Source organism: Limanda limanda, chromosome 14 (assembly GCF_963576545.1).
Source record: "Limanda limanda chromosome 14, fLimLim1.1, whole genome shotgun sequence".
Lineage (NCBI taxonomy): Eukaryota > Metazoa > Chordata > Actinopteri > Pleuronectiformes > Pleuronectidae > Limanda > Limanda limanda.
This window is the reverse complement of record NC_083649.1, coordinates 8,140,270-8,154,611: the sequence shown is the minus strand read 5'-3', so window position 1 is coordinate 8,154,611 and position 14,342 is coordinate 8,140,270. Positions and strand designations below refer to the sequence as shown.

Sequence of the window (14,342 nt, the reverse complement as noted above, 5' to 3'; positions counted from 1 at the left end):
GTATTCTGGAGTATTTGGAAATGGGCGTGGCAAAATGGCTCAACAGCGCCCCCTGGAACCCTGCCGCTAGGTTTCCACATAACCGATTTTCACCAAAATCGGGCGAGAGGTGTATCGTGACTAATGATGAAAAAAAGCCTCTTAGAGCATTATGAAAAACGCAACAGGAAGCCCGCCATTTTCTATTTAGTGGCCATTTTGACCATATTCACCATTTTTACTTTGACATACTTGTCCCAGGGCTTTCATCAGATCAACTTCAAATTCAGATGAGTGTCATCACAACAAGATGGAGATAAAAAATGATTTAGGGATTTGTCCTTCGTCACACCGTGTAACCGTGGCGTGGCGTCAAAGTTCATCAACTCGCCGCGAAACACGAAATTGCTGTAACTTCCGTGTTCATGGTTCCATCTCACTCAAACTACATGTGTGTGTTAACATCCCCCCCCTGAAGATATTCATATGGTTTTAAGAAATGGGCGTGGCAAAAAAACTGACTAGCGCCCCCTAAAGGGCAGCCCCGACACTACGATTGGCCGACATGTACAAAAATTGAGTATGGCATGTGTCTTTTCATAACAAACAAATAAGTCTCTTGGATCGATATGTTAGACCAAACAGGAAGTCCGCCATTTTGGATTCAGTGGCCATTTTGACCATATTCCACATTTTTACTTTGACATACTTGTCCCAGGGCTTTCATCAGTTCAACTTTGAATTCAGATGAGTGTCATCACAACAAGATGGAGCTAAAAAATGATTTAGGGATTGTTTTTTCGTCACACCGTGTGACCGTGGCGTGGCGTCAAAGTTCATCAACTCGCCGTGAAACACGAAATGCTGTTACTTCAGTGTTCATGGTTCTATCTCACTCAAACTACATGTGTGTATCAACAGCCCCCCCCCCTGAAGATCTTCATATGGTTTTAAGGCCGTGTGACCGTGGCGTCGAAGTTTGATTAAACGCCATCAAAACACGAGGTTCCTTACTCGGACATATATTGTCCAATCAACTCCAAACTAGACTTGTAAGACTAGAGTCCCAGCCTGATGACATCTACACAGAAATCATGACTTAAAATCACAGCGCCCCCTGGTGGCTACAGGAAATGAAGTGTTTATTTTTATTGTCCAAATGAGTCCAAACTAGACATGTAAGACTAGAGTCCCAGCCTGATGACATCTACACAGAAATCATGACTTTAAATCACAGCGCCCCCTGGTGGCTACAAGAAGTGAAGCTTTTATCCTTGCCACAGAGAGGAAAACGCATCCAACGCGGAGACGTGCGCTTGGTCATCGACCGCTCTCTTCCCCGACCGCAACAGGCTTCAACGTGCAGGTGCTCGGGCCCGCAAGTGCTACAACGTAACCCTAGTTAAACCATAGATTTCCTGCAAAAATAAAGGATAAGTCAAATCAAATCAATAGAGACAGTTTGAGTTGTGTCCATTTACAATAAATCAATTAGGGGGCAAATGCAAGTTCCCGTTCATTAAAGTATGAGGAAAATCCAACCTAAAGGTGGGACAAAGAAAACCGGTCAAACAAGTGACTCCACCCCGGATGTGAATTCTTATAAATGTCAGCGTTTCCATGAGAGATAAAGTCTCCAGGACGACTTCAAGACATAAGGTAGGTTACAATCATATATCTAACAAACATTCGTGATGTTAAAAAATATATATATATAATGTGACATCTGTCACATTTTTTGATTTTAATACAATTTCTTGTACTAACCAGAACCTAGATTTTCACTGCATTAGCATTCTTATGTTGTTTTACCCAAATCTTGGATGTTTGTGATATCAGAATGAAATGCTTATGCAGGTGCAAATACCAAAGGCTACTATTCATGTACATACTTTGCACGGTATGTATGTAAATGGTAGCCCTCTGTAATTAAACCAGCTCAAGCATTTAATTCTGATCACAGAAATAGAAGAGATGGTGTTAAGTAATCAGAGCTATAGTATATACAAATATATATATATATATATATATATATAATATCTGTAACTCACCCCCACTTTCTCTGCTTTGATTGATCCCCTGAATATGAACATTTGTGTTTTCGTATTTTACATTTTGCTAAATTTATTCCAGTTATAAGTGTGAAATCATGTAGTATCAGGTTACTTTCTTATAACATAATCCTTATGTACTTGTTTGTTAAATGTTTTTGTGTCATATACGTGAATATGCAAAGTCATGTTTAAGTAAAGTTGTTGAATTGAGTCCAAAAAAAGCCTTAGTAAAATTCACCACTGTGAATAAGTCAATCTGAACAATGGACGTAAACTTGTTTGGCAGGTTTGGTGGTTGTTGTTGTCCCAGTGATTTAATGATTACCTTTAATAAACGGAATGCTCTAAAGAATAGGCGGATAATTTTTCAAGTTAAGATGAGACTGTCACGGTAGAAACTCCGATGTAAGGAGGATGAAGTACATTAATAATAATGGTAATCCCATGCCAAAAGTTCCACCTGATGCTGCTTACATTTAAAAAGTTTCTTCATAACACTTGAAAAATGTAATAACGAGACAGTAGCCTATGTTATTATGTTAGAAATCAAAGAAAAATGCTATTCAGCAAATTCAATGAAACAAACACAATCTGGCTGCACAGCTTTTGGGAGTACCACAGAGCGCATATTGTGTTTGGGCAATATGCAAATGAATTTGACCTGAAACCCAGTTTGTACTCTCTCCCTCGTGTCTATCACACAGGAGCTGCAGTGATGGGTTGGTTGGCTGCGCTGTGTCTCGTGCTCCTGCAGACTGGGGCTCATGGTTTTGATATTTTTGGTGGAGACTCTCTGAATCATCAGGAGATCACTGAGAGCGCCATCCTTGAAACCACGCTGGATGTTTGCCGTGCTGTGGTTCAGGCTGCGGGCAAAAAGTTCTCACCACCTGTAAGGGTTGAATCAAGCTTAATTAAACAGATTTTGTACTAACAAATAATTATTATTAATTCACACTGCAATAAAACTCTGTGTGTGTGTTTAGATACCGCCTTACACTGCTGAGTCTGTTGCTCATGCCTGTGATGCGGCAAAATCCTCCAAGAGTTTCAGCCAAACCATTGAGTATATCAAGGACAAAAATGTGGGTATAGACTTTTGGTATTTCTTCACTGCCCGTCATCACTTTGACAACGAGGAATTCACGAAGGGAAAGAAACTCATCACGAGCGGATTATCATCTGTCAAGGCCAACAATAAACGCCAGAACTTTGAAGCGGCGAGGAAAACTCTGGGAAGACTGCTGCATTCTTTACAGGTACTTTCTATTTATGGTTATCTCCATTGCAGGTAATTTATGAAGTAAAAATGTGCTTCGATTGCAATAAATATTTTTGGAGGGATCTGGGTGAAAATAACTTCTGTGGTTTACCTTTTTAAATCTGAAGGATTTCTACAGTCACAGCAACTGGGTGGAAATGGGAGAAACAAATCCAAACTCTAAGCTGATCAAACCAGGAAGCCTCGGAAAAACAGCAGGTAAATACATCAAAGCTATAGTCTCAGTGTGTATGTGAAAATGTCACCACCTTGTTTGCTTTGACTTCATTTAACAAATTATATCAAACATTTAAAAACTGTATGCATATTATTCTTTACACCGATTTATTTTGTGTCCACATGCACTTTTACTCCCCTTTGCTCAATGTGGTCTGATGCTCCACTGCATTTCACTGCTCTGGTGTTGATTGTGTTCAACAGCAACTAAACTGAATCTAATCTCATCCAATCTACAGCAAAAAGCAGAGCAACCTGTCGCAGCTGGAACAGAGACGACTGCACGAACAACATTCTGGAGGACATCCTGCGGGAGAAGATACTAACCACAGGATATTTTGAACTTCTGCCTGGATCCTCCAAACCTAATGGTAAATCCCTTCATGTACCTGACTGGGTCATCAACAGGATCCGAATCCAATGCTAGTTTTATGATTGTGATTCCCAGATTGCAGAAGGATGTGGGCCACCTCAGGAAATAATGCAGCACTACTGGCTTTCTTGTGACCGAAACAAAATGAGACGTGAGCCTAAAGTTGCCCACTTTACAGATATGGCCCGTAATTAACAATGTGTTTAGTTGATTCATGTTCTATTCAAATGTTGACTTTTTTGTGACATCCAACAATAATAAACCTGTGGATGCTGTGGTTTTCATGCCTCCTCTCTGGTGACACCCAGTGGCATTATGTTTTGGGGTTGTCCATCCGCCCCATTCTTACGAACACGATATCTCTGCTTTTGGGGACTTTCTTCAAATTTTGACCAGTTGTCACTTAAACCCAAAGATGAACAGATCACTTTTCAGTGGTCGAAGGTCAATGGTCACTGGGACCTCATACGACCCTGGTAGGGAAATGTCTGTAGATTGATGGAGGCATACGATCGCAAACAAGACAGCCGTAGTGCCAGCATTTTAATAATACACAGCATTTTACATTTTATGTCCCTAACATCCGCTGTTGGCCATTAACACCTGCTCACATCTACTGGTAGTTGGTAACTTAATTTATGCAGAAGATCTTCAAATGTCAAGGGATGTGTCAGGCCCCATCCCTCCAGCAGGCTAGTTAGAAATCAGTTCAGTAGTTTTTTGTGTAATCCTTGAAAAAAATTTAACAACCAACAAACAGACACGGGTCAAAACATAACCGCCTTAGCCAGGGTAATAAAACTGAAATGCATTTACATATAAACGCTCATGAATACGGAGGAATGTTGTCACCGATAGAAGAGGCAAGTGTCAAGCTGAGCGAGTCATTCTTATTCTGTTTCTAATGGTAAACAGGAAAATGCTGCCGTGGAGGTCAACTTGACAAAACAAGCAGCATTGATCCTACGGGTGGGATCAACAAAGACACAAAGGATTCTCAACACGGACATCTCCACGTTAAAGCAGCAAACATGGCCATCGCTGCGACCAAGCAGGTGCTGGAGGACATTCGTCTGGCTGTCGGTGACCCCGCATTCCTACAGTAAGAAACCAATCAGTCACAGTTACTGTATGCACTTTAAAAATCAGAATCACAAAGTTAATCTCAACTTTTTGAAAACTCGTTCCTCAGGCTGATGGGAATCAACAAAGGAAAACCTCTCTGTTTTGTGATCGACACCATGGGAAGCATGGGTGATGACATCGCGGCAGTGAGGGAAGTCACAAACTCTATAATCAACAGCAGAGTGGGGACAGAGGACGAGCCCTCGGCTTACATTCTCGTACCGTTCAATGATCCAGGTGGGACCTTGAAGTCTTCATTATCCTGTATATGGGTCATTTTTCCCACAGAGAGTTTACTCTTTCTGTCTGTTAAACCGTCACAATGGAAATGAGTTGACCTTCATCTGTCGCTTTCTTGTACGACATATTCCGACGATAGATCATATTCGCAAAGCGGCCATTCTCCTCTGCCGTCACACTCAAGGCCGGAAGCTCAAATACTCTCCACAGAACAATGTTGTATTGCCATGATCCGGGTTGCAGGTCATATTAACTATAGATTATATAAGAACATGGATAACATGACAGCTCCCCAAAAGTTAAATAATATGATTGCCCCCTGGTGGTGAATGCTAACATCAGCTGTCGTCCAATTAGATTTATTGTTGGGCTTATTTGACCTTGAAACTGAATCACAGCAGCACAACAGTTCACAGCAGCATTTGAGCTTCTTATACTGAGAGTTCATGATGTCCGTGGTATAAATATGGCTTTTAAGTGAGAATGGTAACAAAAATCCTTACTACTACTCACTGTCTCACCAAGATGAAAGTCTAATAATTTCTCCCCTCTCGTCTCTCCCTAAACCCAGACTTTGGGCCCCTGACGAGGACAACAGATCCAGAGGCCTTCAAGAGAGCTATCAATTCACTTACTGCAACTGGTGGAGGAGATCTTCCAGAATTGAGTCTTTCAGGACTTCGGGTACTGTTGAAATCTTTGAGACTATTTCAAGATCTGACACCGCAAATCCCACGATAATGGTTTAAAACAAACTACATTGGTGCTGCTTGTCTCCTCCATACAGTTTGCTTTAACCGGTGCTCCTCCAGGCTCTGATATCTTCGTCTTCACTGATGCAACTGCTAAAGACGATCACCTGTTGGGTACAGTGATCTCACTCGTAGAGCAAACTAAATCAGTGGTGAGTATAGTCCTTTGTCCGAGTAAAAGCACAGGCCGGGGAAATTATTATTGCAGTAAATTTGTTTCAGAGAATTTACTTCGAAATTAAAAATAATAACTGCCTGTAATAACATGAATGACATAATAACAGAGGTATGCTTAAACGGCCGTGATAAGTGTTGAAAGGCCAACGAAAATTCTATGCTTCTCGTCCTTGAGTTTAATGTGGGAAAAAGTCAAACTGGATAGTTCCACTGTTTACTGTAAATTCAATAATGCACAGCACAGCAAACCCTGACCGGAGAAACATGATCTGCTTTACTCAGTGGCAGTTTGGTGAAGATACACAAATTCTTGTTTTATGAAGCAAACCTTCACTCCTTGTTCGCTTCAGAGGCAAAAGAAACAGGCAAATCACAGCTTGGCTTCGAATTGACTTCAACTTTGACCAGCAATATTGCTACTTCATATATTTATGATAATAATGAAGCATATTGTTTCATCTGCACTGGCAACCATTGTGCGAGTGTGCCTCACGCTCTTTAAGAGTTAAAGGTGTGATACCAACACAAAAACACAAAACTCAATCTTACCAGCACTTAGTAATTTCCATGACGTTTAAAACAGGAAAGCTTTGTAAAGGCCTCTATGCTGTCTTACTTGCCAGGTTATATAGTACTGTTGTTTAATTGGCCAAATATGAGCGTTTATCTTATCACAGACTGATAATACATTCCATGTTTTTTGTCTCAGTCTCTCATTTACCTACTTTCTGTTTAGGTGAACTTCATGATAACTGGCAGTCTGGGGCTTCGTCGCCGAAGAGCGATCAATAATACCAACAATCAACAACAACAACAACAACATCCCAAAGCAATAACAAAAGTATCTTCCAAGGTGTACGCGGACCTGTCTCAGACTTCGGGAGGTGTGGCCATTCAAACCACAAAAAGTCAGCTGCTCGCTGCCATCACCATCGTTACAGAGTCCTCCAGCTCCGCTCAGGTACAAACAAAATGCTCACACTGGCACAAGCCATTTTTAGCTGATTGATCAAGATTAAATTGTGTCATCAGTTGTAATTTATCTTCCAGGTCCTCCTTCTGCAAGCGGCCAGGAGTCCTGGAAAACCCGACAATTTCACTTTCACAGTGGACGAGACGGTAAAAAACCTCACCATCTTCATCACTGGGCGCTCGGTCACCTTTACTCTCATCAGTCCCTCAGGTGATCTGTCATTGCTACTGGTTAAAGTAATTAGTGCGTGTTTGTTAACCATTTATTAACTAGTTCACCAGTGTGCTTCGTTTTTATGTTTTCTCTAGGTGTGTCTCAGAGCAGTGTTAACCTGACGGGACCTTTGATCAGTTCATCCCAGTCAGTTGGAAACGTCGAGACTCTGAAGCTGACAACACAAGTGGGACAGTGGGAAATAGGTTTGGTGTCAACAAATCCCTACACGCTGAAGGTCAAAGGTGCGGCCTCCGGGATTATGTTGCTTAATCACATAATGAGTAGTTAACATTGCATTGTTGTATGTTGTTGAGCCCGGTCCCATCCGGTCCGGACAGCGTGTTCGTAGATTTGAGGTTCACATGGGAAAGATTAATAATTTAGACAAGTTCCATGTTCAAAAGTTTCACAGTAATAAGTTTATTGTATAAGAACAATACTTACTGAGAGTCTCTGGGGTTCTGCCGGACACGTCACCAGGTTCTCTGGATCATGTCCAGAAGAAGCCCCCCTCATCCTAAGTCCACAGTATTTGTAAAGACACAGGGTGATTCTTTCTTTGAGGGAATTCAGCTATTGGCCAGATGTATACTGTTTCCTCAAAATGCAGTTTATTGCAAGCATATCACTTGTAAGTAGGGTTGGGTACCGAGAACCGGTTCCAATATGGAACCGGTTCCAATACAACCGGTACCTACCCGGACCGAAATGCAACGGAGATTTCGGTGCCTCATTTCGATGCCTGAGCCAATTGAAGACTGAGGTCTTCGCTCGTCCCGCCTCCTCACACTTCCACTCCTTCCTTCACGGGAAGCGGCGCCTCCCGCCGGACCCCCGCAGCCGCGGGCTGCCGGTGGACAAACTCTTGTCCCCGCGCCCCGCGTGCATCAGGGCTCCCGTGCAGGGGGGGGGTGTGTCTCCTCGTGAGACCTCTCCCCGGCGCTGGCTGCCCCCCCCGCCGGGCGCATTTCCTCCTTGGCGGTGCTCCGGGACCGGCTTGTAAAGGCTCGGGGCGGGAGGAACGAAGACCACGCCGAGAAATGTTTCATAAAAGCGACCGCATTTTAGGGGGACGAAGGCGGGCCGAAGCCCCCCTGTGACAGCCCCAGCCGCGGAGACACGGGGGTCTCCGAGTGATGGGAAAGTGACCCTCAGTCTTCATTTGGCTCAGGCACCGAAGTCAGAGTCACGAGTCAGAGTGTGTGTGTGTTTTGTATTTATTTTTATTTATTTAAGTATAGTGTAAACTTTTGTTAACAGTTCGTATGTTATTCATAGTTTTAAGTTCAAAAGGGTTTTGTATTTATTTATATTTATAATCTACTTTATACAGTTAATATATTTGGCAATAAAAAAGCCTTTCTTAGTCAAGTATCGTTTTGTGCACTTTTTTGAAAAAAGTATCGGTTCAGGCACCGTTTAGGAACCGGTATCGTTTTAAAAGTATCGGTTAGGAACCGGTATCGGATAAAAACCAAACGATACCCATCCCTACTTGTAAGGGAAAATCCAATCGACCAGGTGTCCCACTACTGTGGCCTTGGCAAACAGGGAGTCTGCCACAGCGGAGAGACACAACAGATTAGACTTAGAGGAGGATTTCATATCTTTTTCTCACCATGTTTCATGAAGCACCTCATTGTATTAGTTCTGGCACGTCCTCTCTCTTTCCTGAGCATCCGTGCTTTCATTATTTCAAATCTCAAGATGAATTTCCATCACACACTTTTCTCCGAATTGTATTTTGCAGTCAGATTGACACCTGCTCATGTGCCTGGTTACCAGTCAGTTGCTAATGGCTGGTTTCCTGTTTTGTCTCTTTCTGTAGTCGTGCTCTGGGCCTGACCCTGCGTCTGAGTCAAAAAGATATAAATCATTCCAATTAAAAGAAACAGTTGTAGCATTATTGATTCTATAGACTATACAGCTAATATTTACTCACAGGATATAGGTCAAATATAGTCACAAGATACAGAGAAACATAGATATCTCAACAATATCCTTTATCTGGACTGGACCATTTTCTCAAAACACAAAAGAACATGCTATTACATGGTGGTATTTTTGTTCCTCAACCTAAACTTGCCGAACAGATTTTGAGCCTACGATCTTCAACATGGAAGATGTTCTGCCCAACCACTGAGCCATAAAATCAACGGTCAACTACTCATGTGTTTAAAGCTTTGACAATATCGACCAGCTTGGTTCAGGCGGAAATATCTCGTCATCTAATGACTGCAATGACACTTTGCACATGCAGCCATTTCCCTCAGAGAAGTGACGTTACGGTGAATTAAGTCACTGGTGGATTTACATGTGGCTGCTATGTTTCCCTTTTTCTGAACTTTAATATTTTGCAGGTGAGAGTTCCATCGACTTCCTCTCCGACTTTTTGGAGGTGTCCGAGGGCCCATTGGGAGGTTTTGAAGTCCTGGAAAATCGCCCCAGAGCTGGTAAAGGACCCAGATCTTTGTGATACTTAAAAGATTATTTTAATCAACTTCTCACATGCTTGAATGTTTTTTCTCCTGTTATTTTTTTTACCCTGAAGGTGCCAACGCCACCCTGAGGGTGACGGTAACCGGGGGGGTGTCTGCCATAGCGACAGAAGTGTTTCTGGTGGTGTCGTTAACGTCAGAGAGGGTTAACAGCAGCGTGGAGGCTCTGGGGAAAGGAAAATTCTTAGCTCGGTTTGACAGTATTCCATCGGGTGAGTTTGTGGTGCTTGTGAAGGGCCAGAGCAATGAGAGCAGCACCCGTTCCTCCAGAGCAGCTACACCATTCCAAAGGCAGTCATCCAACTCCATCCGGGCCTCTGCTGTGACTGTTTCTGCTGTCTGTAAAATACATCGGGCTAACAACTGAACTGCAGTTCTGATGTTTCACCTGTAACTGAATGTTTTTCCTTTTGTTTGTTTTTTAAGGAGGATTTAGATGGTGTCTTGGAACCAGGAGTATCTCTTTCTGTTCCTTTCTCTGTATTTAATAATGGCTCAGGAGGAAGCTTCACCATCCAAGCTACCAATGACCAAGGTCTTGCGCTATCGTTCCCATCCACTTTACCCCTGATCAATGGAAGCATGGCTAATGGCATGGTGAACATCACGGCACCTGCTGGCACTGCATCTGGCACCGACGTCACCCTGACCATCGAGGTCAATGCTCCAGGAGGCACGGACGCCAACTATGTCGTTCTGCGTTTGACTGTCCTCGTCCCGGTCACTCTCAAAATCATTCTACCCTTCATCCTTGTTCTTACTGTTTGAATTATTGATGTAAAATCACCTGACTTCATCTTCTTTTCTCTTCTCTCTCCGCAGGTGACTGATTTCACGGAGCCAGGCTGTCAGCTGCTCAGCCTGCAGTCCAACTGCTCTGCAGACTGCAGCGCGTCGATGTGGGAGCTGTCAGTGGAGGTGACCGATGGGGTGAACGGGACAGGCATCGACACCATCAGCTTCAGAGGAGGCAACGGGACCAGTAACACCAGCCTGCTCGCTGGTAATGCAACGCTGGTGTCCTATAATGCATCTTGCTGTTCACCTGATGTGGAGATAGTAGTTGTGGATCAGGTGGGTAATGTAGGCTCCTGCTCCTACACGGTCCGGACAACGACACCAACAGTGAACACCACTACAACCACCGCACAGCCAACAACAGCAGCTTCTGCACAAGCGGTTCAGTCTCTTCTTCTTTGCCTGAGCATCACAATTCTAGGGCTCAGCTTAACGATCTGAAACGGGATCAGTTAAATCTGTACTCAGATTAACTCAAGAATCAAATATTAAGACATGCTTTTGGGGTTTGGAAAATCACTTTCCAGTTTATTCTCAGTATATAATCAGGATCTCGGTTTTCTACTGAGAGGTGTTTCTAATAGCTGGTCTACCCGTGTTGATTTAAATGGGTTTAGCTTAATAACATGGGAGCTTTGAGTTTGAAGCTTTGTTTGCTACAAGTAGGCGACCACAGGCGGCTGATGTCATTGTGAAATTTCTTTAAAAAACCTTAATGGGTTTGCACTATGTGGTATGATGAAGACATATATATATATACATCATTCTTGATGTGGGCATTACTGATATTAAAGCTGTGATTGTTACCGTTGATTAAATGAAAATGTTATCTACATCTGAGACTTGTTTATTTCACAAATAAAAAAAAATATCATGATAAATTGAATATAAAACCACAACATGGATCACAAAATTAATTGAAAATATGCATTGCCCATACTGTCAAGCTTTCAGTGGCATGATACGCAGGTTAAAAAAAAGGGAGGGGGGGGGACTTGTCTACAGCTTTAATCTTAGTGATGAAGCAAGGTGGTAAATTAAACATCCTATTTGGTGGCTTTCACCAAAATGTGAGATAAGAATTAAAGAAAGGGGAAATAAAAACGTGAAGTTTTGTGTTGTTTCACATGGGGGCAGCAGAGAACCAAATTGATTCCTTCCTGAGCTGTACAAAACCATAAGAGCGCCGTCTAGTGGAGGAAGTATTAGCATCACTGACTCATACAGAAGAAAGAAGAATCAGAATGTATTTATTGCCAAGTAGGTTTACACCTACCTGGAATTTTCTTTTTCGTAAATAGGCGCATACAATGAACATAAAACATAAAAACACAATAAGTACTTCTCTATCCAGACACTTTACACATACACACAACCCTGCAGGTTTCGTATGGTGTTCATGGGAGAGTCCACAGTCCAGTGGCTTGCTGATGAGTATGGTCACTGCAACAAGGCTTAGAAGAACCCCTGTGGAGACATGACAAGACACAGCATTGGGCCCACCCTCCATTCCTGTGATGGGTCAATTAGCTTCTTCACTTCTCTGTTGATGTGGGGACCTCAACATTTCTCCAATGCATCACTGCTGATCGGAGCTAGTGTTGATCAAGACCCGTGTCCTCAGTCCAGAGTTGTTAAAAGAGTTTACCGGAGGATTCTCTGGACGTTGGGCCATAGAGCAGAAAAGAGCTTCTTCAAAGTCTCTCAGGGAAGAAGAGCTGAGGGCCCGGTCCACATCCACGACTCCTCTGAAGGAGTTTGCGTATCTTACACCGGAGCCATGTGAGAAGTAAACGTTATGATCATGTCTATATTCATATCAGTGTTACAGAGCTGCCAACTTTTCACAAAACCTTGGAGTGAGATTTTGTCGTGGGTGACCAAAATTTTGCCGCGCACGCAACCACACACGTTGGTTATCAATTATCAGGGAATTGGAATTAATTTGGCAATCTACAATTGTTGTGCATTCTGGTGGTTTGTGGGGCCCAAAGTCGTTGATAGGGGCGGCCTACTGCAGATGGACAACATTGGTTACATTCTGTGAAGCAAAGACATAGCTGAAGGTCCACCCCCAGGAAATTTTGGTTTAAGTAGATGTTATTTCCTGCATTCTAGTGGATTTTTGGGTGGTATGCTAAAGATGTGCAATACCTGAACTTATTCTGATTCATGTTCATCTGATCATGACTTGTAGGGCCTTCTAGACTTGAGCTGAACATTCAACCAGAAAACTATCGTTGTGCCTCAATGACTGTCTATGTACCACAATATAGCCTAATTAATAGACCTGTGTTGAAGAATAGACCAAGGTAGGTTGATTGACATTTTGATTAAATTTGGTATTCAACTAATTCTTAACTGAAACCTTACCTATATTGTTAATAATTGCCAACTAATGTGCCTACGTGTAGGCGTGCCTACGTGTGTGTGTGTGGGCTTGCGTGCATGTGGATAGAAGGAAGTTTAAACATTTGGTTTTCCATGTTGGTTTAATTTAAAAACCTCAAACAAATCTGGAAAAATCTGTGAAAAAACAACAAAAACGGTTGATTTTCAGTGCTTAAGAATTGAAAACAAAATTAAAATGCAGTTTGTAGTTGTACTGCATCTCAGAACCATATGTACCAGAATGTTAAAGTAACAGTGATCAATACTGGGGCTACAACTGAAGAGGGAAGATGACAAAGTAATGCAGAATATGTCACAAATGATAATCATACAATATCACACAAACAATTGAGGCCTACTTAAGTTTAACCTCATGATCCCCAGCACCTTTATATTATTTTAGACACATTTTACTTATTTTAACTATTTTTCACGATATTCAAGAGTAATCTGGAAATGTGTTGAAATTTCAAAGCGAATTTCGCGGACCCCCTGCAATACCGTCGCGGACCCCCGGTTGAGAACCCCTGCGCGAGAGGAAGTAAAACTCGTTACATAGTTTCTGAAGATGAACCTGCGGAGGGATCATCACCGGTACAGCCTGCTCGACCCCGGTCGGCCAAGGCAGCCCGAACAACCTCCGGACGCTGGGGTCTCGCGCTGCCAACCTCCCCCCCCGACGGCAAACATGCCCCCGGACCTGCACATCTCCCGAGACAGCGGGCACGCGAGTGAGAGAGAGAGAGAGAGAGAGAGAGAGAGAGAGAGAGAGATTGAGAGAGAGAGAGAGAGAGAGAGAGAGAGAGAGAGAGAGAGGGAGAGAGGGAGAGAGGGAGAGAGAGAGGTGCGCCGTGCGCTTCTCGGCCCAAATCATATTTTTTTTTTGGGCGTGAGAAATTGGATGTGTGGCGTGAGTGCGTGTGAAAACATGCAAAAGCGTGTGTCACACGGCGAAATGTGTGAGTTGGCAGGCATAAATGGCAGGCATGGCCGTTTGGAACCACATCTGGCCCAGGAGCACAGGTGAGAGGGCAGCAGCTGCAGTCAGGTATTTGCTGGATCCACATTCCCCCAGGTAGGAGAGAAGGATCCCTGAAACTGAAACCTCACTCACCGCCACCAGCTCGGAGGACGGGTGGCGGCTGTGAATGTAGGTCACTGCCTGGAAAAGAGAAGGAATCCACTTTATTTCTATAGAGCCTCACAGAATAAAATAGAAGTGCTAAAAAAAACTGATCCTAATGAGAGGTGCAATAACACAAAACATA

General features: G+C 43.0%; 1 protein-coding gene across 1 annotated transcript; it reads left to right on the top strand.

Annotated features, from left to right (window-relative positions):
- Window positions 1-2,748: 2,748 nt before the first annotated feature.
- Window positions 2,749-11,124, top strand: LOC133019807 (von Willebrand factor A domain-containing protein 7-like). The gene is made up of 15 exons (XM_061086376.1): window positions 2,749-2,925; window positions 3,020-3,292; window positions 3,423-3,513; window positions 3,771-3,902; window positions 4,820-5,006; window positions 5,097-5,266; window positions 5,841-5,953; window positions 6,057-6,173; window positions 6,935-7,159; window positions 7,249-7,381; window positions 7,480-7,629; window positions 9,748-9,840; window positions 9,939-10,222; window positions 10,312-10,605; window positions 10,708-11,124. Exons 1-15 carry the CDS (start codon window positions 2,749-2,751, stop codon window positions 11,122-11,124), a joined length of 2,856 nt encoding a protein of 951 aa, XP_060942359.1.
- Window positions 11,125-14,342: the final 3,218 nt, after the last annotated feature.

Coding starts and splice junctions, on each gene's coding strand:
- LOC133019807 (XM_061086376.1), top strand. CDS start 2,749: ATGGGTTGGTTGGCTGCGCTGTGTCTCGTGCTCCTGCAGACTGGGGCT. Junction 3,514..3,770: donor AAGCCTCGGAAAAACAGCAG/GTAAATACATCA, acceptor TCCAATCTACAG/CAAAAAGCAGAGCAACCTGT. Junction 10,606..10,707: donor GTTTGACTGTCCTCGTCCCG/GTCACTCTCAAA, acceptor CTCTCTCCGCAG/GTGACTGATTTCACGGAGCC.